Source organism: Paramisgurnus dabryanus, chromosome 11, assembly GCF_030506205.2.
Source record: "Paramisgurnus dabryanus chromosome 11, PD_genome_1.1, whole genome shotgun sequence".
NCBI lineage: Eukaryota > Metazoa > Chordata > Actinopteri > Cypriniformes > Cobitidae > Paramisgurnus > Paramisgurnus dabryanus.
Window position 1 is genome coordinate 13327823 of NC_133347.1, and position 23073 is coordinate 13350895.

The 23073-nt window shown below is 36.8% G+C and overlaps 1 protein-coding gene across 2 annotated transcripts in view; it reads right to left on the reverse strand.

The window, feature by feature from the left end:
* Positions 1-23073, reverse strand: part of nphp4 (nephronophthisis 4) — a 385328-nt gene that overhangs the window by 339183 nt on the left and 23072 nt on the right. Inside the window, exons 5-6 of one of the 2 annotated variants that reach the window (XM_065246844.2) lie at positions 16535-16690; positions 11880-12013 (exon numbers count right to left, since the gene is read on the reverse strand). In XM_065246844.2, the coding sequence (XP_065102916.1) occupies positions 11880-12013; positions 16535-16690 (290 nt within the window). Of the gene's footprint in view, positions 1-11879; positions 12017-16534; positions 16691-23073 lie in introns of both variants that reach the window. The other variant, XM_065246843.2, reaches the window with a different exon arrangement.

Consider the following 23073-nt stretch of genomic DNA (forward strand, 5'->3'; position numbering starts at 1 on the left):
ATCAAAAGTCCTTCACAAAAATGAAATTATCTCAGCTTTTGCTCAAAATTTTGTATTTTTGGAGAAACCTGCCCATATTTGAAAGGCGATAAAAACAAGTAAGAAACAGGGTTTTTGTTTGAAAGCATGGATTATGTTCTTTCATTAATTAAAGAAGAACATTTTCTGGAAGGCATTAAACTTTTGTGAAAATCATACAAAATGCTGGCTGGCAACTTTTAAAAAAGAAAAACGCTTGCGGGAAAAGAGTTATAAGTTGTGTTATCATTAATTAATGCACAACGAACTAACATGAACAACTGCATTGGTGTTCACTAGCATTAACAACGATTAATAAATGCTGAAAACTATATTGCTCATTGTTTGTTCATGTTAGTTAATGCACTTACAAATGTTAACAAACAACCTTATTGTAAAGTGTTACCAAATAGTGTGGAATATGTTCCAGATAAAACATATGAAATTGTTTTTATTGTGCACCGATAGGGTATCTTTTACATTGCATTTACTTTGCTTGCTTTATGAAATGTTACTACAACTATCTTGAAAATGATGTTTGAGAGTGCCACTGCCATTTATTGATTACTGCTCATTGTTAGAAAACCTTTGCAGATAGTTAATTTATTTGAATTTAGTCTTACTGTGCACAGCAAGATCTTTGGATAACAGACAACTTGCTTTTTTCTTTAACTAAACAGCTCTTTCTGTTGCCCAAATGGAAAAGGATAGCGATGTCAAGAACATGGGTTCAAATCCCAATAAGACGTTTTGTACTGTAATGCATAACAACTGAGCACAGATGTTAAAATGAATCTGTAAGGCAAATGTGCTTACACTTTACAATAGGTTGTATTTAATAACATTATTTAATGCATTAGCTAACATTAACAAACAATGAACACACTTCTACACAATGTTTTAAGAGTTCAGATGTAAACCCCTCTTGGTACGTCTGACAAGTTTCCTGGAAATGAAGTGCATGCTCTATTATTTATACGCAATGCTATTATTTGTATAAGTGTTGATGCATGTGGCTGTTTATGTTGTATTTAGGTCCAAGAACTCCCAAGAGACCCAAGTTTGAATGTAATCCATGGTTGTTTCCCAATCCCACTCTCTCCCGTCACTCTTCAATGTCCTTTCAGAGTAAGAGTAAGGTAAAATTCTTAATTAAAAATTTGATCAATACCCTAATATATTCAGTAAATCTCCTTTAACAAGGCAAAAGCTCTTGCAGCTCAACAACAGAAATCCAACTCACACGTGTGCCATCATTCATCCAATTCTTATTTCGTGCCCTTTTTTTTTTGCTTAAAAAAGGGAAGCTGTGTTTAACGGATTCTGCCAACAAACCGGTATTTCTGAATGACCTGTGGCCAGGATTAAATGGATTTGAAGCAAAAGTATAATAAACATTCATAAGCTTGATTTTATGTGACATTTTGCCCTTAATTATTCTTTTTTTTATTTAAAAAAGTGTCTTTTTTGTTAGTTTTTTTGTTGTAAATGTTTCGATTGGGACAGAAATTGTGCCATTTTTAGGGTAAACTCCCCTTGCACTTGAGCAATATCAGGAAACTGCAGGATCTCTTAAACCTACATGAAATAAAATCCCAATGTCTAATTTTAAAGAAATTAGTATTTTTATTTCATTCTGCTCAAAAACGCTCAAGATGTGTTTAATGCCAAGAGGTGTCACACTAAACACCGACGATGCCTTAAGAAGACATTTAGTCCTGATTTTTTTTTTTTACATATTTCCTGTATTTTCTGTTTGTATCTTAATATAATAGATTGAAAAATAAATATGGATGGACATTAAAACATTAAAACACCAAGTCTGGTGGCCTAAGACTTTTGCACAGTACTGTATTTTGGTTGCATTTGTAAATTATTATGTCACTGCCTAACTAGAAACGTTATATAAAAATATCAATAATTTAATCGAGTTGTAATTGCATCGCAGTAGCATTTGATGTATCGTAAATATTGCATCGCTGGTGGAAAAAAAAATCAATATTATATCGCATCGCAATGAACTGTCCGATTAACACCCCTAGTGTTTAGCAGCTTTTGCATCTGAACTCTTCATTTATTAATCTAAGTTCATGTTAATTTCAGAATTTACTAATACATTTTTAAGACTTAAAATTACTGTTAGCATTTGCTAATGCACGATGAACCATCGCAAACAAATGTATTGGCATTAACTAACATTAACAAAGATTAATAAATTCTAACAAACTATATTGCTTGTTGTTAGTTCATTGTTAGTTAGCTAACACCTTTACTAATATAAAGAAATGAAGAGTTTAGTTCCAAATTGCGATTTTTTTTTTTAAATCACGTTTTTTGATTTTGTATCCAATTAATGTCAATCAAACTGCAGTTGGTTTGTTTTGATTTAAGCCTTTATAACTAAAAAATACAGCTAAGTAGCTTAATAAAAACATGATAACATAATAATAAACATGTTTTGACAAAAAATTTAAAAATATACACCTTCAAATACAACCTTTGGTAAAGTGTTACCACCAAATTACCAATGTTCTATGTAAAATTAAATGTGAATAGATATCAATATAGTCACAGATGAAGAGCTCTGCACAAAACACCTGCAGCATACTGGAGGATACTGGAGATACTTCACACCGTGGGAATCACTATTGTTTAAAACAACAATCTTCTCACATTTCATGTTCTCCTCACCTCCCTACATAAAAACACCTCTGACAGTTTGGGTGTTTCATGGATCTGTCACAGAGTGCGATGCGTTCAGAGCATCAACATTGTCCTGATGGCAATGCATTGACAGTCACACTCTCTAAAGGTCAACCACCCACATGAGGGCCAATTAGAGCCTGCTGTCAACCGCTATCACATGTGAATTATCACCTCAGAACTGCGGAGAAGTGACGTCAGCACACAGATTTCGATGAATATTTCCCTCGATCTCCCCTTGTCTTCACCTCCGTATCTCAATTCTCTTCTTTTCCTTTTCTTTGCGATGTTCTGGCATTATTAAAACAACTTCCTTTCATTCTAGTTAAACATTTGAAGAGTCTACTATAAATGGTCACGGTCTCACCCTTGACCCCTAATATCTGACTACAACATGCTAGAGCGTCTTGTAACGTTAGACACCATGTAACCATTTCCAGTAGGAAATACCATTTCATGCATGGCAGCACAACAAAGTTGATGTTTTTTGTGAACTACTGCTTGATTTCTCCTGCGTGAGAGCAGCTTCACCCCCTGTCCACACCAGAGGTGAGTGTCACAAGTGCATAAAGCGTATCACTCCTGTTATAATCAATAAGCTGTCTACACTTCAGTGGACTGTCGGCCGGTTCCATTGTTAACATGCTAAGTGAGTGAGATGCAAATTTCATCAAATTTTATCTTAAACGATTAGTCCATTTTCTTAAAAGAAAATCCAGATATTTACTCACCACCATGTCATCCAAAATGTTGATGTCTTTCTTTGTTCAGTCGAAAAGAAATTATGTTTTTTGAAAAAACATTCCAGGAGTTTTCTAATTTTAATGGACTCAAATGGACCCCAACACTTAACAGTTTTAATGCAGTTTAAAATTGCAGTTTCAAAGGACTCTAAACGATCCCAAACAAGGCATAAGGGTCTTATCTAGCAAAACGATTGTCATTTTTGGCAAAGAAAAAAATATGCACTTTTAAACCACAACTTCTCGTCTATATTTGGTCGTGTGATGCGCCAGCGCAACCTCACGTAATACGTTATCACGTCAAGAGGTCACGGATGACGTATCGAAACTACGCCCCAGTGTTTACAGGTGTGGAGAAAAAGGACAGTTCCAATGTTGTTGTATGTCGAATGATACTAATTATTGTCTCTTTGCGTAAGTTTATTATTTAAAATGGTCCGCAAATGTGCGTTTCATATATGTAACACGTGACCTTTCTACGTCATTACACAATTACGTGAGGTCGCGCTGGCACGCACAAGAACGGAGGAAGAAGAGAAGTTGTTGATTAAAAGTGTATATTTTTTATTTTTCTTGCCAAAAATGACAACAATTTTGCTAGATAAGACCCTTATGCGTCGCTTACCTCTTGACGTGATAACGTATTACGTGAGGTTGCGCTGGCGCATCACACGACCAAATATAGACGAGAAGTTGTGGTTTAAAAGTGCATATTTTTTTTCTTTGCCAAAAATGACAATCATTTTGCTAGATAAGACCCTTATGCCTTGTTTGGGATCATTTAGAGTCCTTTGAAACTGCAATTTTAAATTGCATTAAAACTGTTTAGTGTTGGGGTCCATTAAAGTCCATTAAAATGTGAAAAATTCTGGAATGTTTTCCTCAAAAACATAATTTCTTCTTGACTGAACAAAGGAAGACATCAACATTTTGGATGACGTGGTGGTGAGTAAATTATCTGGATTTGTTTAAGAAAATGGACTAATCCCTTAAATCTTAAATTTGCAGATAACATGACTAAGAATTCAATAAAAAAAAAATGTTTATATAGCGCCTTTCACAATTGTTTAATTGTTTCAAATCAGCTTTACATTAATAGATGGAGGAAAAAAGTTTATAAAACATAAGCAGTAGAATACAGCTGTTAAGATAAACCATACTAGCGAGCGTAGTAAAAATGTAACGCATGTAAGAGGGTGCTAAATTAGTGGATAATTCCGGTATTTAACACTTTGAGTATACTGGAACTATTTTTTTCAGATACCTCACAACCACGTATATACTTCCGCTCTATATTTGAGTCTGAAGCGTTAGCACACTCCCGACCACTTGATGGCGACAACCACTTTGCCATACAAGTACGCTCGGTGTCTAGCGTATAGACAGTCACAATCGAGCTCAACTTCAAACCTAAAGCTGGTCACTGAGCCATCAAATATGGGAAAAATTTCTTCTGAGAGAAACCGAGCGAAAAAACTACAACCACATGTAAACAGACCCTTTTCTGTTTCCCTGCGGCGGAGTGATATATCAGCGAGCAATGAGTCTTCCAAGAGAAGTCAATGGAATTTTTCAAAATGCCAAATAAAACACGACAGAAACTGTATTTCGCTACACAACTTGTTTTTAATCATCAACGAACACCACAAACCACTCGGTGAGTAGTACAGTTTTGAAAATGAATGTTAATTGTTGTTTTAATGACATGTTTGTGCATGGTCATTGACTTCCATTCTGAAGCAGTCAAGAGACGCTTCTAAACGAGGCAAAAAGTCAAGACACGACCCATTGTCAAAATTTCTGTGTCCATCACTGTAGTCCATCACCAGAAATGAGACTCGAAGTGTTAAATATCGGAATTATCCTTTAAGCCAATGTCAGCAGATTCCCCAGGGGTTGAGGCTGTTTACACCTGGTATTAAAATGCGTTTTGGTCGATTGGATGACAAATGATTGACGCTAAATACAGGTGTAAACAGGGTGTGAAACATTTTGAGCTCATATAATCATATTTGATTGACCAAAATGCATTTTAAAGGGATAGTTCACCCAAAAAGAAAATAATGTCATTAATGACTCACCTTCATGTCGTTCCAAACTCGTAAGACTTCCATTCATCTCCGTTCGTAGCAGTTTAAGATGTTTTAGATTTAGTCTGAGAGCTTGTTGACCCTTCATTGAAAATCTACTTACGGTATACTGTCCATGTCCAGAAAGGTAATAAAAACATCATTAAAGTAGTCCATGTGACATCAGTAAGTCAGTTAGAATGTGTTGAAGCATCGAAAATACATTTTGGTCATTAATGACATTATTTTCATTTCTGGTTGAACAATCCCTTTAATAACAGGTATAAACAGCCCCAGGTCATTTACGTTTCTTTACATAATGGTTTCAAGCTTAGCAGAGACAATTATGAAGAAGACAAAGATTAACTGGTTGCAGAATTTTAATACAATGCTACACAGCCTTGGAAGTGGTAATGATATTATGACAAATACAGCAGAAACAACTACAAAGATTCAACTTTAACATGCCGACAAGTGACGTCCTACGAGCTCATTTTAGCTCTGCTAAAATAGTTCCTCTAACATTCCACTGACTCCGCAGGGAAGGTGATAGAACCTGAGAGGTTTAGGAAACACAATTAAATCTGGGTTTGTGTGGAAGGTGAGTGTATGGTGTCTACGAGAGTAATAGATTTTGAAGTGTTCAGGACATCCAGACAATAGTGAAGGGTGTGCAGTTTACAGCACACACACCTAAGTCCATCTATAAGGGGGTCAGAAAATAAAGGTTTGCCATTGTCAAATGTCATCAAAAGCGGTGACAGTGATATTAATTTCACAACTTCCTTTTCCTCAATTTTAACCTCTCTTTCTCCCTCTCTCTGTTCAAAGGATGACCAAAGCGGTGTGCCTGCGGTGTGTAAATAATTGCAAGCGCATGAGTGCATCTGTCAAACATGGTTACTGGGGTCTAGCCTTCACACACACACCGACACACAGACAGAGCAGACTGCTGACAGCCTTCACAGATCCACACAACTCGAAATACAACCACACAAGAATACAGAGCACTGGCTCAAAAACAGTCAGGAAACTGGTGAGTTGCCTCGTAGCCTATTGCATACGTAGTTAGTTGCCTCCTAAGGGAGCATCTTAATCACTGAATGATTGATATAGTAAGCTTTATGTACGGCAGTGCAGGGCGGTGACTTATTTTGAGGGCACGCGATGCAAAGCTTGTCACAACATGTATGTAGCCCGTCATGTGTGTGGTTCGTCATTTCATAATATGTGTTCTGCGCCTCGAGAGATCCTGTGTGCATGTGTGATGTCAAAATAAGTGCCTGCTGCAGACGCGTCTAAAGGGTTTATGATAAAAGAATATTTATGAAACTCGCATAATCTCATGCAAAATCAGAGTTTACCGTTAAGGGAGTGTCTTGCGTGTATTTTGTGAACGTGAGAGTCTCTTTTATCATAAACGTTTTTTACGCGTGTGCAGCAGGCACTTATTTTGACAAGACACGTGATGCACATGGTTCACATGACGCAACAAACACATATTTTAAAAACACGAGCAACTCACATGACGCTCCACACACATATTTTGAATTTGTGCCCTCAGATGAACAGTCACCAGCCGCCACTGATGTATAGTGTAATAATTTATATTCAACATTTAATGCAATTGTATTTTATTTCATAGGCATTAACAGACATCTTAGATTTATTTGTTTTTACTAATACATGCATACTTTTGAATTTGGCCAAAACAAGGTTCATTATATTACAAGGCAGCATGATTAAGTTGCCTATGATGCTCTAAAATACTGGCTACTGTATGTAGACAGCTCATTAGGTTCATAAAGTATTTCACTTTTAGGTACTTTTAGATATTAGTCAAATAGCGAAGGCATGGACCATAACTACTAAATCAAACTAATTACTAATGTGTGCTAATTTTAAGTCGATTCATATGCCAACTAACCGTAACACAATTACCCACCAAGATATAAATCACATTTCTTTCAGCTAGATTTCGAGTGAATAATGACATATCTGTCAGTTTCTCACACAAAGCTATCAAATGAGTTTATAGACTTAAAGGGGATATTTCACAAGACTTTTTTAAGATGTCAAATAAATCTTTGGTGTCCCCAGAATACATTTGTGACGTGTTAGCTCAAAATACCATATATAATATAGCATGTTAAAATTGCAACTTTGTAGATGTGGCGTTTTTTGGGTGTGTCCTTTAAAATGCAAATGAGCTGATCTCTGCACTAAATGGCAGTGCTGTGGCTGGATAGGTGGTTTTATTCCCTATTGACATCATAAGGGAAGCCAGATTTCAATTACCTATTTTTCACATGCTTGCAGAGAATAGTTTACCAAAACTATGTTACTGGGTTGTTCTTTTTCACCTTTTCTAGGTTGATAGAAACACTGGGGATCCAATTATAGCACCTAAACATGAAAGACGTCAGAGTTTGACTGCCAGCGGTTACTTGAATCTTAAATCTTTGTGGTCACAGAAAAAAAGAATTCACACAGGTTTCAAAAGACAACTGAGTAATAACGTTTGTTCTATGCAACCAAGTCAAAAGTAAATTATGTTATGACATGTTAATGAATTTAATCTATCGGTCTTTAATCAATAGGCAACAACACCGAACCTAAATATATAAACCTTTCTACTTTTTAAGGGTTTTGGGTCTTTACTGACTTTTTGCACATGCTTGCTTATTTAGATCTCCGTTGTGGGCAACATGACAACAACAGAAGCAGATGGTGTTTGTGATGATAGAGAATTTGGAAAGGTTTATGTATTTGTGAAGATTATCTGAGAGATGCACTAATTTCAAAATGCATGAACACACAATAAAGAGTCCACGTCTCACTTCAGTAATTTATAATACACTATAACAATACCTAGCACAGATAGCAAAGGAGTAAATGAGTAGAATCAATGTTGCTTTCACTCTCTGCCAATGAAATGAGTGATTTTCATTACAAACTACTTATCCAGGCTGGTATGTGACTGTTGGGTTTCCTAGGCACTTACAGTATACTTTACAACTCAATTTATTTCTGTTGTGTATGTTAAAGAGACCACAAGTCTCACAAGGCATTTTAAAAAAAGCCTGACTCCAAGTCAACAAAAATCGAGCAGGACCAAAACATTTTACAGCTGATCACTGTCAAAAAAAAGTTCAGGGATGACGTCCCAAGAATGACAGCAGCAATTACAGTTTTCTTAATATGACAAAGTAAGTGTTTTCATTAATGCCATTAACGTTTTTTTTTTATCAGTGTAGACCACTAGTCAACTAAAAAAATATAACATTGCAAAGATGAATGCACATTTATATATTGATTCAATAGATTCATAGCATTTTGAAAAAAAAAAGTTTTTTATTTATTGCAATTTGCAGAAAATATAATCAGTTTTTATAATAAATCTTTGAAAATCAAATTATGGATTTAAATTTTTTATGTTATTATAACCTAATGATGCTTTGTGAAAGCTTGTAACAGAAAATAGTGGTTTTCATCTTGTCACTTTCTTGGTATAAAAAACATTTTTTTACAGAAATTAACCGAACTCTTCACTTTTTACCTGATCCCGACGTGCATAAATCTTTTTTTTTTTTTTAAGAAAGACCCGACCCGAGACAAACCCGAGACAGACCCAAACCAGTTGCTCGACTGGACCCGAATGTTAACGGCACCATACGTTTGCAGTCTGCAGCCCACATGCACCAGTCAGATAAAAAAAACTCCAGTGGCCTCAAACACCAATTTTACACGCTGCTCATTTTATTTTACTTTGTTATCTGATGAGGACACAAAGCGAACCGCTAAAATGTAAATTTTAAATTGATTGACAGGTGTGTCTCAACAAGAATTTACCTACCGCCAGCCACAAGATGTCGCAATCACTTTTGGCAAACAGATGAGCGGATGGAAAAGGACACTGACGCACACACTCAAGATAGTTCAGGTCCATTTGGCAAAAACACATACATTTTAGACCCTTACTTTTTTTTGCCTTGTTTTCAGTAAAAATATCTAAACATTTTTAAATTAATATGTATTTTCTTGACCAAAATGACCTAGGAAAATAATTCTAGTTTTGGACAAAAAATATAAAATGTAACAAATTAGTGCTTTAAAAAAATCTGCCAACTGAGTAAGACATTTTTATGAATTGTTTAAGAAAAAAGTAAAAGTATTTCAAGATACCCTATTGGCAAATTCACTTAAAGGAATAGTCCATTTTCTTAAAAAAATCCAGATAATTTACTCACCACCATGTCATCCAAAATGTTGATGTCTTTCTTTGTTCAGTCGAGAAGAAATTATGTTTTTGAGGAATCATTACAGGATTTATCTCATTTTAATGGACTTTATTAGAACCCAACACTTTACAGTTTTTTTCAAGAGTTTCAAAGGACTCTAAACGATCCCAAACGAGGCATAAGGGTCTTATCTAACGAAACGATTGTCATTTTTGACAAGAAAAATAAAAAATATGCACTTTTAAACCACAACTTCTCATCTATCTTTGGTCTTGAAAGCGTCAGCGCGACCTCACGCAATACGTCATCATGTCAAGAGGTCACAGAGGACGAACGTGAAACTACGCCCCAGTGTTGAGTACAAGTGTGGAGAAAGAGGACCATTCCTACGTTGTTGTATGTGGAATGATACTAATTAATGTCTTTCTGTCAGTTTATTGTTTAAAATGGTCCGCATATGTGCGTTTTATATATGTAACACGTGACCTTTCTACGTCACTACGCATTAACGTGAGGTCGCGCTGGCGCTTTCAGGACCGGAGATAGACGAGAAGTTGTGGTTTAAAAGTGCATATTTTTTATTTTTCTTGTCAAAAATGACAATCGTTTCGCTAGATAAGACCCTTATGTCTCGTTTGGGATCGTTTAGAGTCCTTTGAAACTCTTGAAAAAAACTGTAAAGTGTTGGGTTCTAATAAAGTCCATTAAAATGAGATAAATCCTGGAATATTTTCCTCAAAAAACATAATTTCTTCTCGACTGAACAAAGAAAGACATCAACATTTGGATGACATGGTGGTGAGTAAATTATCTGGATTTTTTTTACGAAAATTGACTAATCCTTTAAAGTTTCTATTTTTTTTCTTCTAAAAACTAGACTTATTTTCCTAGGTAATTTTGATCATAAAGAAAATACATCTTAATTAAATACTTTTTTACTGATAACAAGACAAAAATACTAGGTAAGGAAGTCATTTTTTGCAGTGTGGGTCTCGGATTGGACCTCAGGTTTTCGGATCTAGGTGGACCCATTTTGGCCATCCACCTATAATCAAAAACTTTGATCTAAAATAAACAAAAAGTAACAAACAAAACTAAAAATACAACTGAATGCCTTTACTTTTTATTAAAGCTGTCTGTCAGAGATGACAGATTGATGTAATCAATAAACCTCTATGAATCTGTGAGCTGGAGGTCTACTGTCAAATCTGTTCATTACTTTTGTTTCATTTTGTTAATAATTCATGTTTAAATAAATCATAGACAAAACCCACATTGTTTATTGCAAGTACAATGGGATTTTAATAGTTTCTTTAAATAAAAGAAACATATTTACATAGTAAATTACTGTACTTATGGGGGACTGTGGAAACCCTTAAGATTTCTCAGTGTTAGCATAATTAAAACCAGCTGCAAATTTTGTTTTGAAATCAGTAATCAGGATCAGACAATCACTTACAGTAACAAAAATCCACAGAGGAACACCAAAAACAACAGTCTATTGCTGGTGGACTGCTGGTTGTAATGTACCAGCTGTCCTGTTATCCGCTCTATTTGTGCCCTTGAACGGGACAGTAAATGTTAGTGTTTCTCCAGAGGTGATGCAGTAGCAAACTTTGACAATGACCGCTAACTAAAAACTTTTGAGTGACGCTGAAACCAAACAGTATACAGTACAATTAAATACTGTCATATAAAGCTAAAAATGTTCTTGCAAGTGCAAGTAAACACACCTAAAAAAATAAAATGGACTCATGCTTTCATAATACATAAAAAAACACTGAATATGAATATTTAAAATTCATAAATAATAAAAAAATGTGTCATCACTGCTTTAAACTATTTCACTTTCGTTTTTCAATGAAACACAGAGAGGTACCAAATCTATACACATTTGTGCCTACATGGTAAATATTATGACATTTTTAAAGATTACACTGACAGCTTTTGCAGAGTGCACAGTCAATATTTTATATGGTAGAAAAGAATAAAATCAAAATGACATATTTTTTATTTTTGGATAAACTACACTTATAAAGAAGCGTAACTTGCCTAAAATGCAAGTACTGGGTGGGCTTTAAGATTTGGTTGGTGTCATAGCTTACTGTATTCTGGCAGTCTCTGTTAAGCAGCTGGAGCAGGTCAGATTCAAAGACCTCCACAGAGGGGAAGAGTGCAACGCGGACGCCCTCCAACACGCAGGAGAAACTCTTCAACAGACGAGGCTTCCGCAGCGCGTCTGCTGAAATACAAAGAATATAACATTAGCATTACTCGTTTCCTGTAGGCGCTGCCAATTCCATCCAGTCATTTTATTATTTTCTTTCTGTTTAATAGTTATTCATTTTTGACAGCCTTTCGGCAACAAAGGATTTAATTAGACAGTAAAAATGAAATTATCAGTGTACTCCAGTATGCCAGTTCCCCGCACCCATGGCCATGAAATCAAATATGAAAGAAATTAACAAGACGTATTGGATGGGAAAAGAATCAGATACGCACAAGAGAGCTCAGCATGTTCCAGAAGCTAGAAAAAAAATCCTTACAGTCGAGGCCAACACGGTGGAGCTCCACGTGGCCCAAATTTTCTTTCAGATCTTAAGGAAGAAAGAGGACCAATGATCATTTTTCATTTTCAGTACGAGTCTGGCTGCACCATCTCAGGCGCGTTTCCTCCAGCTGAGATCGTTGGCTGGCCCCATTTCCGCTCGCAGCGGGGGTCTCGCCCGGAAACCGTTTCAAACATTGTCTACTGAGAGTCTTCTGCATATCCAAACCATTGGAGTCGTGTTTTTTGTTCAGGATAAAAATCTAGCTCACACTAGATTCTATTCAAAAGCCATTCAAGCAAAGGGTCACGTCGTTCGGCACGTCCAAATGTGCACGGCACTGTTAACCTGTTTTCTTGGAAAAATCTCAACCATGATGTTTTATTCAGACATCTAACAGTATGAGGAAACAATAATGAAAAAATTTCATGGTAATGCAGGTTTAGGGAAACATCCTTTATAATTCATTGCTAGAAAAACACATCTGTCAGACAGCATCACCCTCCAAGCTAACTGTAAATCCATTCAAGGAAGCTATTTAATGGTTTATTTCTTTGAGTGGTGCTGTCAAATAAATGCTTTGTTTGTATGGACACTTAAAGCTCTATTATTCCCATAATGAGTTTATCTTGTTGTCCTAGATGTCATTTTGCACATTTAAATCTTAAACTATTTCTTTACATTTACATTTGTTCACCATTACACTGAATAATAAAGCGACACTGACAGTAAGATTTTCACTTAGAAGTTACTCATGAAGAATATGAGCCACGCATATTGAATATGTCTTTTTCCATCATGAAACTAATTGAAATTGATTTGGGATGTCAGGTTTATCGCTGCCGCATTATCTAGAAAGTTCATCGAATATCGTATTCCTTCGTATCACGCAGCCGTAGTGTCTGGGTATATCAGGTAACACACAGATTCCCGTGGCAGACTGCAGACTCGGTGGTTTGTCTGAGTCACAACCAGAAAAGTTTCACTCTTACAGATCACTCAGCCATACACAAACACAGTCTATCACAGTTTACCCTTAACACACTCACACAGTCACCCACTATCAAAGCCAGAGCCGAAGAGCTCCGACTCACTCAGACATTTACAGCAGACACAGTCTATTACCTCAAACACACTGCACACCTACACTTAACCACACACACACCAAGCCAGGCTTATCTGTACGACTGCACTGAGGCTTGACAACAAGTGCAGCATCATCAAGACATTACAGCATACAAAATTCTCAAGGGCTGCTATCGCTGAAATAGGTTTGCTGAAATATTATATATATATATCTGAGACAACCCAAGGGTCCAAAACAGGTCAGATATGACACAAACCATAGTCGGATTTTGAGCAAAGCACTTTCTGTCACTTTCCAGCATCATTTTGAGTGTTCCTGCCCATACAGTATGTGGGAAGCCAAGTGTCAGTTGTGATTTTAAAGGTTCAGAAATGTAATATTGAAGTAAATGTTTTTTGACCATGTTTTTTTTAAATGATCGTTGTTTAACTAATATTGATTGATTTGTAATGTAATGTTTTAATATTGTGTGCACCTTCCAGGGGACTGCAGATGGAAAATTAGCTTTTGCTAACTCTGGTACAAAACATATTTTTGAAATATTTATGTATTGTGTACATTGTTCCTGACAAATAAACTAATTAAATTTAAAAAAAAAAAATTAAAGTTCCCCTGTAGTTGATTATTTAATGACTTAAAACTCATCTTTGAGCATCATAATAGCATATGAAATAGCAAATCTTTCTGTTAAAGTAATTTCTTCATGTTTTATAGCTTGAATGTAACTCTACACCCTTTCCTCATGTAGTATACACAGACTCCTGAATATGCAACAGAGACAGAGCGCAGTTATGCTAATTTGAAAACCACGCCCACCGGGGGGGAAACAATCCAACCGTCTCCAATGACTTTGTATTGCGAGAGGCCGCCTCAAAAGCTGCTGTGTGACAAAATGTACAGCTAACAAGCCCAAAAACCCAGAAATAAGTTTTTATAAGCTGTCAAGCCGTAAAACCCAGACTTTTAGGAGAAAAAAGTGGATCACAGACAATGTTTCTCTCTAGTGGGTGCAGTTCTACTAATAATAATAATATGAAAAGTTGTTTGTTTCCACTTTTGTGTCTTTAAATGCTCATGTTTTGGGGTCGACAGCTTATAAAAGTTATTTACAGATAAAACTTAAAAACAGAATAATGCCTAAAAGCTGCTGTGTGACAAGGTGTACAGCTAACAAGCCAAACAACCTAGAAATAAGTTTTTATAAGCTGACGCGCCGTAAAACCCAGCCTTTAAAGCAACACCAAAAAGTTTTTTTTTCCTTAAAATAACGTTGCCAAAAAAGTTTCAGTCGTTCATCCACTCGAAACGGTACTTTTTATCGCACTAAAGAAGTTTCCAACCGTCGGGTCGCGGTCCTGTAGTTTGAGTGAAAACTACAAAAACTTGAAAACTTGCTTTACGGCAGACTTACAATCCAATCAGAGCCAGCTTTGCTGCAGTAGGCTAAATTATTTACGACAGTGGTAAAGGACAATTCCGCATTTCCAACCTGTAGGGGGAGCAAAGAGCAAAAACTCTTTAGTGTTGCTTTAAGGAGAGAAAAGTGGATCGCAGACTACGATCTTTCCCTCTAGTACGCGCAGTTCTACTAATAGTGTAGTACTATGAAAAGTTGTCCACTTTGTGTCTTTAAACACTCGTTTTTTGGTAATAAATAGCACTAAAAACTCGTAATCATAGGGGAACCATTTAAGTGCTATATAGCACCTATGAAGAACCATACAGGGGTGATATAGCACCACTACAGCACCACATATGGTTCTACATAGCACAATATGGTTCTACACAGGTGCTATACGGCACTTTAAATGGTTCCCCTATGATTACAAGCCAGTGATCCACTTTTAGTGCTATTAGCACCATTTTTTTGAGTGTGGTTTGTCTTAAAGCATATTAAAAACACCACATAGATATAAACAACAATAAAAAACTTGATTTTCACCCCAGGGGGATTTTAGGTTTAACTTTTTAACAGTTTTTAATACTTTTATGTTAAACTATTTTGCAGTTCACTAAATTACGAAAATTTATTTTTAAAAGTACAAATGTTTTTTGTAGTTTATGCACTAATACAAGGACAAACTTAAACAAACTTTCCAAAACTAAAACTCCAAATTTAAGATGTGTCTCAGAGCTGTACGTTACAATCAGTTGCTAAGAAAACAGGGTAATTTAAAGTGATTTTTCACTTGCATGCAATAAAGCAAAAAGAAATTGAAACTGTAAAAGTAAAAATATGGCTTTTACAATATCCAAACAAGAAAGGATTCATAATCAGAGAGAATATATTGCATTTGGATTCTTGAACAAAGTGCTTTGCTTTATGTCTTATTAACCGTATTAACAGTAGGGGAGGAAATTTTCTCTTTTTCTGTGGGTAGGCCCAGGAGAATGAAGAATATAGCAATCAAACATTTCTCATGCAGTTCAAAGAGAAACCTGCTCCAGAGGAACCCCATTTCTGCATCTGATCAAGGGTTTATATAATGAGTGAGACAGAGAGAAAAAAAGGGGGGAGAAATAGATCTAGAAATATAAAGATCACAGTTGAATATTCCTCTAATTTTCTCTGTCCCTCTCTGGGTCTAGACTGCGGTCATGGGTCACGCTCCCAGTTACAGGAGATATCTGAAATACTGGAGGATTATCCCGACATTGTGCTTGACTTCAAATCCCCTCTCCACCGTGAAACGCACCACGGTTCATTACAATCGTTCATAAAGTCTGTCTGTGCCCATCGCTGAAAGCTACTCGAACAGAAATCCAGGAGGAGATGAATCATAAACACGGCGCTGTGAGATGGAAAAGCTGAGAGAGAGCTGAAATGGTTTCTCTTTAAGGCCAAAGGCTTCACTTATGACCAGGTTTGGTGTGAAGTGAAACTGAAGCTAATCAAGGAAACGTCCTAAGAAACAAAAAGAGCTCTTTAGCGAGGCTTCAATGGTTTTTCCTGCTGTCTCCATGGCAACCTACTTTCTCTTGTTACAGATGAGCAGTTATCAAATGCTGCTAGATTGTTTTATAACTGTAGTGAAAAATCTATCATATTAAGGACGATTTAAACCGGGTCGCGTCTCTCGCATTGCAATGTTAAATTGAGAAGGGTCATTGTGGGTAACCTTACCTGTGCCATCCACAGGCGGCGCCACTCCGGGGATGCTGTCGTGTCCAGACACCAGAATATTGGGTGGGAGCAGGTGCATGATGGGAGTAAGAGTTGGGTGTGGCTGTATCTTGTACAACAGCTGACAGCCCTCCATTACTGATAACATGGCATTCACTATAGAGAAAGAGAGAGAAAGATGATAAATGTGAAATTTGAAGAGAGGTGGCACAACACAGCAAACTCAATTTTCACATTTTATTTAGAAAATGTAAGCTCTACATGCCCACACAAAGCTTAAAGGGATCATCATTGACTCACCCTCAAGTTGTTTCAAACCTTGAAATATTTCTTTGTTCTGCTTAACACAGAGAAATATATTTTTATATTATTATAAGAGTAATGTTTATATCAAGCAGTCTTGGAGTACTGTTGACATCCATAGTGAGGAAACAAATAGAAGTCAATGGTGCCCCAACGCTGGTTATAAACATTCCTCAATATATCTTCATTTGTGTTCAGCAAAACAAAGAAATGTATGTAGGATTCGAATAACTTGAGGGTGAGTAAATGATGACAGACTTTTAATTTTTGAGTGAACTGTCCCTTAACTCTTTCCCTGCTGGTGTTTTTTAAAAGTTGCCAGCGAACGGCAGCATTTTTCATGATTTTCATGAAGTTTAATGCCTTCCAGAAAATGTTCTTCTTAAAATATATAAACATACAATATATCAAATAAAAGAACAGACCCTCTCGTTTAAAAAAAAGTTTCATCCTACCTTCATTAGTTCTCTTTTTATCACCTCTCAAATATGGATAGGTTTCTTTAAAAACACAAAATTTGAGATAAATCCATTTTTGATAGAGATCAGATTCAGTGATCCTTAAAGGGACATTCCACTTTTTTTGAAAATAGGCTCATTTTCCAGCTCCCCTAGAGTTAAACATTAAACATAAAAATATTATGCACTGCCCGAAAATAGTCCCCTGCTATTGAAAATAACCAAGAGGACTATTTTCGGGCAGTGCGTAATATCACTACGCCTGCTGCAGCCATGTTACAGCAGCAAAGTCCTTGACTATTACGCCAGAATGAGGGTATAGTTCCTGGTCATATCTGCCTAGAAAATCACAACTTTTAATTTTCCATCAGTCTTAGTACACAATATAACTACCGAAGAGTGAAGTTTAAAATAGGAAAAATATTGAAACTCTTTGGTTATTTTTTAACGCGATGCTAATGGTATAATCGGCATGTTTCATTTTCTTTTAAAGATCAGATGGGGACCTATTTTTACCATAGATACCTTCGCATTGGGCCCCCAATTTGCTAGATCCTCAACTGTGGGTAACATACTTATGCCGCAATAGTTAGCCTGTCTGGAACCAAGCTGATTTAAACCACATCACTGTGTGACACTGGCATTACATGTGAATGGCCCCTACGCTAATAGGTTTTTGTTTCTCTCTCTGTCTCGTCATCGACCCCGAGGACAATGAGACAAACAGACCCAGTTCTGGTAAATGTGAAAGTCGGCACACCTCTGATCTACTGGCCGTCCTTCAACGTGATGCTATAGCAATTATCTTTTTATCGTCTCTGTGATAATCTGGTATCAAATTACGATCTAGGTTACTCTTTCAATGTATATCCATCACATTTTTACTTCACATTTCTCATCTGCCAGACAATTTCTGATGATTTTTACAGTTACAGAAAGAAATCACCACTAGTAACTATAAACAGATCGTAAGGCTGTTATTAAACCTCAAAAAACAAAATTCAATCCACATTAATATTGATCCATTGTTTAAACATTGTTAAATCGCTGTGTCCTATATCCGTCGAATCATCTGTGCTCTTGACTGCACCCAATGAAACTCAAATCATAAAAGATTACTACGAAGTAGAGAACATTTTTCTCTTACTGAGAGTGAAATGCTTCTCTAACATACAAGGACACAAGCAGAGAGTTTCATTTCATGCTAGAGTCAACAACAATGAATAGTGTTTGCTAGTAGTCTCTACTTGAATTAAATTTTAACCCACTTTAGCCTACTCTTCCTGATTTCTTAAGTAATACATTCACAGCAGAAAACATGAGCTGCACTCCGTTCCAGTTGCTAAACCTTGTGTACTTTTAAAACATGCACTTTATGTCTACTTTCTCAAGAAAAGCATCACCAGTGTGTCAAGGTAACACTCCGTTATTGAAATCTTACACATAAAGAGGTCTTGTGTAAGCACTTACATAAGTCTTTCAAGTGTGAAACTTTCCCACAATGCACTGGGCTTATTGTAGGCCTTAGTAGGACATCTATCTACTTGTTTTCTGTTGTTGGTTATCTATTTTTCTCATGTGTGCGAATGTGAGAAAAAAATGAGCTGGTGTGAACCCAACATTAAAAATGGTCACCTCGCCTGCCCTGTGCTGAAAGATGGGCAGCTTACCCCGATCTGCGTCATTACATTAAAGCTGAACCCTCCATTTTTTATTAGGCCATTTATCCCGGTCACGTATACATGTAGACACACATTCCGCTCCATTACTCCGAACCCGGATTATACAGAAATGCGCATCGCTGCCACTCGATCAGAAAAAAAACACTGTGGATGAAATGGACGCTTGTGCGCACACCTGTCTGCGTGGTTGAGGAAATGGATGTCAGTGACACCTGCATGTGGCACCAAATGACACCACACATTCTTATTTTGGCAAATGAGCTACACGCGTTCCTACACACAGAAATTAATGACATAATTAGCAAAAAAATGGCACCAAAACTGCATGAAACAAATAGGTGGGCTGAACATTTTATGCTGCTTCTGTTTTCCATTAGCATCATTACAAAAACTGCATCCAAAACATATTTTATGTCTTAGAAAAAAAATACATTTTTAATTGGTTTGGTTTATAAAATAATTTGCAATAATAGGTGAAAACTAAACTATATATGTGGCTCCATGGCAGATACAAATCCACAAATGCATTTCACTTAAAAGCAATGGCATACAATGTACATAAACACTAATGGGTTAGTTATTATCAACCCATTCTGTATAATGCATCGTAGATCATCATTATTCCTTCAACAAAGCCTATGTAAGTCAGCTACAGTAGATGTCTTTGACCTGGCACTATTTACAACAAGTCCAAGCCTATTCACATTGTTAAACACTAATATGAATGTGTAATGCCACTGCTAGAGAGCCTCCACATCCATTACAGCAGCCAAACTCTTTATAATTTGTCACAATTGCTCTTTGCTTGCTATGTGCTGTTCTGCTCACAGTTTTAAGCTGCTCGGAGTGCTGCCTGCCTAATGGTTAAGGATCAGGGATTTTAAAAGGAAAGGTTACAGGTTCAATAAGGCTACAAAACTGCTGAGATAATAGTCTCATGGGTTAGTCAATTAAAGCACAGTAAATTACATTCATAACATCTACTTATTTGCAATAACTACCCTACAATTTTATTAGCAGCTAAAAAACAACCAAATTAGCCACAATTTTTTTTTATATTCTTCTATATATTATAAATCTGTATAGGAAAGTAATTATTTTTTGAATTTTTTAGTATTACGCATGTTACTCATAACCTACTGGTTTACAATAATTTTTCTTCAATTGAAACATCGGCTAACATGGAATATCAGTGCATATGTATTTTAAATGTATGCATTTGGCAGACGCTTTTAGCCAATGCGATTCGAAGTTTATTACAAGGTATTCACTCACCTAGAGGATTATTAGGAACACCTGTTCAATTTCTCATTAATGCAATTATCTAATCAACCAATCACATGGCAGTTGCTTCAATGAATTAAGGGGTGTGGTCCTGGTCAAGACAATCTCCTGAACTCCAAACTGAATGTCAGAATGGGAAAGAAAGGTGATTTAAGCAATTTTGAGCGTGGCATGTTTGTTGGTGCCAGACGGGCCGGTCTAAGTATTTCACAATCTGCTCAGTTACTGGGATTTTCACGCACAACCATTTCTAGGGTTTACAAAAAATGGTGTGAAAAGGGAAAAACATCCAGTATGTGGCAGTCCTGTGGGCGAAAATGCCTTGTTGATGCTAGAGGTTAGAGGAGAATGAGCCAACTGAATCAAGCTGATAGAAGAGCAACTTTGACTGAAATAACCACTCGTTACAACCGAGGTATGCAGCAAAGCATTTGTGAAGCCACAACACGCACAACCTTGAGGCGGATGGGCTCCAACAGCAGAAGACCCCACCGAGTACCACTCATCTCCACTACAAATAGGATAAAGAGGCTACAATTTGCACGAGCTCACCAAAATTGGACAGATGAAGACTGCAAAAATATTGCCTGGTCTGATGAGTCTCGATTTCTGTTGAGACATTTAGATGGTAGAGTCAGAATTTGGCGTAAACAGAATGAGAACATGGATCTATCATGCCTTGTTACCACTGTGCAGGCTGGTGGTGGTGGTGTAATGGTGTGGGGGATGTTTTCTTGGCACACTTCAGGCCCCTTAGTGCCAACTGGGAATCGTTTAAATGCCACGGCCTACCTGAGCATTGTTTCTGACCATGTCCATCCCTTTATGACCAGCATGTACCCAACCTCTGATGGCTACTTCCAGCAGGATAATGCACCATGTCACAAAGCTCGAATCATTTCAACTTGGTTTCTGTTAAAAATGTACTAAAATGGCCCCCACAGTCACCAGATCTCAACCCAACAGAGCATCTTTAGGATGTGGTGGAACGGGAGCTTCGTGCCCTGGGTGTGCATCCCACAAATCTCCATCAACCACAAGATGCTATCCTATCCATATGGGCCAACATTTCAAAAAAATGCTTTCAGCAGTTTGTTGTTTTAATGCCACGTAGAATTAAGGCAGTTCTGAAGGTGAAAGGGTGTCAAACACAGTATTAGTATGGTGTTCCTAATAATCCTTTAGGTGAGTGTATACATTACAGTATCAACCTTTTGATCAACCTTTCACTGCTAATACAATGTTCTACCATTTAGCTAAATTAACACCACTGCAGTTACGATCCTTAAAATTATTATTTTTTTAATACTTTCATAAGCAACTAAATGAGATGGATGGCAGGAGATTATTTAGGAGGCAAGACTGGATTTAAACCTGCATCTCCCACACAAGCATCCAAGCTCAACATGTCCAAACATCATCAGTAGGCAACATCACAGGTATTATTACTTATATAAATATAAAAAGCTTGCAATTTCTCACCATAAACTCCATCTTAGCAAGCTACAACACTGTCCATCAGTTGAATACTGCTTTGTCTCTACTGATATTTTGCGTATGTTTTTTAAAGGGTGAATGAAACAGCAGATGTAACAACATCAATGTGGCTTCGCATCTATTTGTCTCTATACTGTAGAAATGACTAAGCTACTGTGCTTGTCAAAATCAGCCGTCTACAAACACAGAAGTGTGTCAAAATAGACGTTCTAATCTTCGGAGATGAAAAACTGCTCATTCATTCCCTCGCCTCTCCCTCTGTCTCTTTATACAAGCGTACGTAGACAAAGATTGTGCACAGACAAACACATCAAACAGACGCAATATTTCAGCATGCAATGTGCCAGCGTTGTTAGTCTCTGCCAGCATCGTTCACACATCGACCGTGCCAGTGGATCTCAACTGGTGGGGCGCAATCCAAAAAACAGGTCGCAGGTCTGTTCTGATAGGGATGCGCAGAGAAGATAAAACATCCCTACAACATATGTGTAGGGAGAAAAGCTTTTTATGCATAAAAGCCAACCCGTGTGTATGTACAAGGTGTTTATAGCTATGCTTGTGTATGTTTGACGTCAAGTGTGTGATCAAAAAGCTTCCTGGAGCCTCAACCACTCAGAGAAACAACAGGACGTCTTCTCCCTCCAGCACAGAGCGATGTAATTGAGACAGAATGGCAGGTAGCAGCGAAAAAAGAGAGGTTGAATTTAGAGAGAATTTTAGATCAGCGTTGTTTCCTCACCACATCTCCAACTAGATACCCTGCAGACACGTGAACCACTCCCATACAGAGCTTACCAGTCAGGGAGATTAACATCACTGTAACTGTGTCCACACCTTAAACACAGCATTTTTACTGTAATCTAAAACGTATTGAGATCATTATTGCACCAAAAATTTCAGTGGCGTTTAATTTTCACAATACTAACTGTATTTGTAGTTCTGTGACAGATCTACAGAGTAGGGGAGAGCGGGGCGCAACCTAACACTTTTTGGTTTTGGCTCAATCATTAAAAAAATATTTGACTTTGATTAATAATTTTTTTTACACAAGCAACACACACATCTCTGCTCCAAATGAACATTTGAAGTTTGTTTCTAGTACTTACCATTCTTGGACAATTACACCAAACGTGACAGAAGTGCAAACGTTACAACTTACCCCATAGGTGGGGTTAATTGTAACAGGCAGGGGGTTAGTTGTAACACTTGCTAAAAATTAAGTGTGCACGCAAATATTTCAATATTATTTTGTCTATGTACTTAAAGTGGATATTGTTTATATATCTGTCTATAATAGACAGGTATCCACACTGTT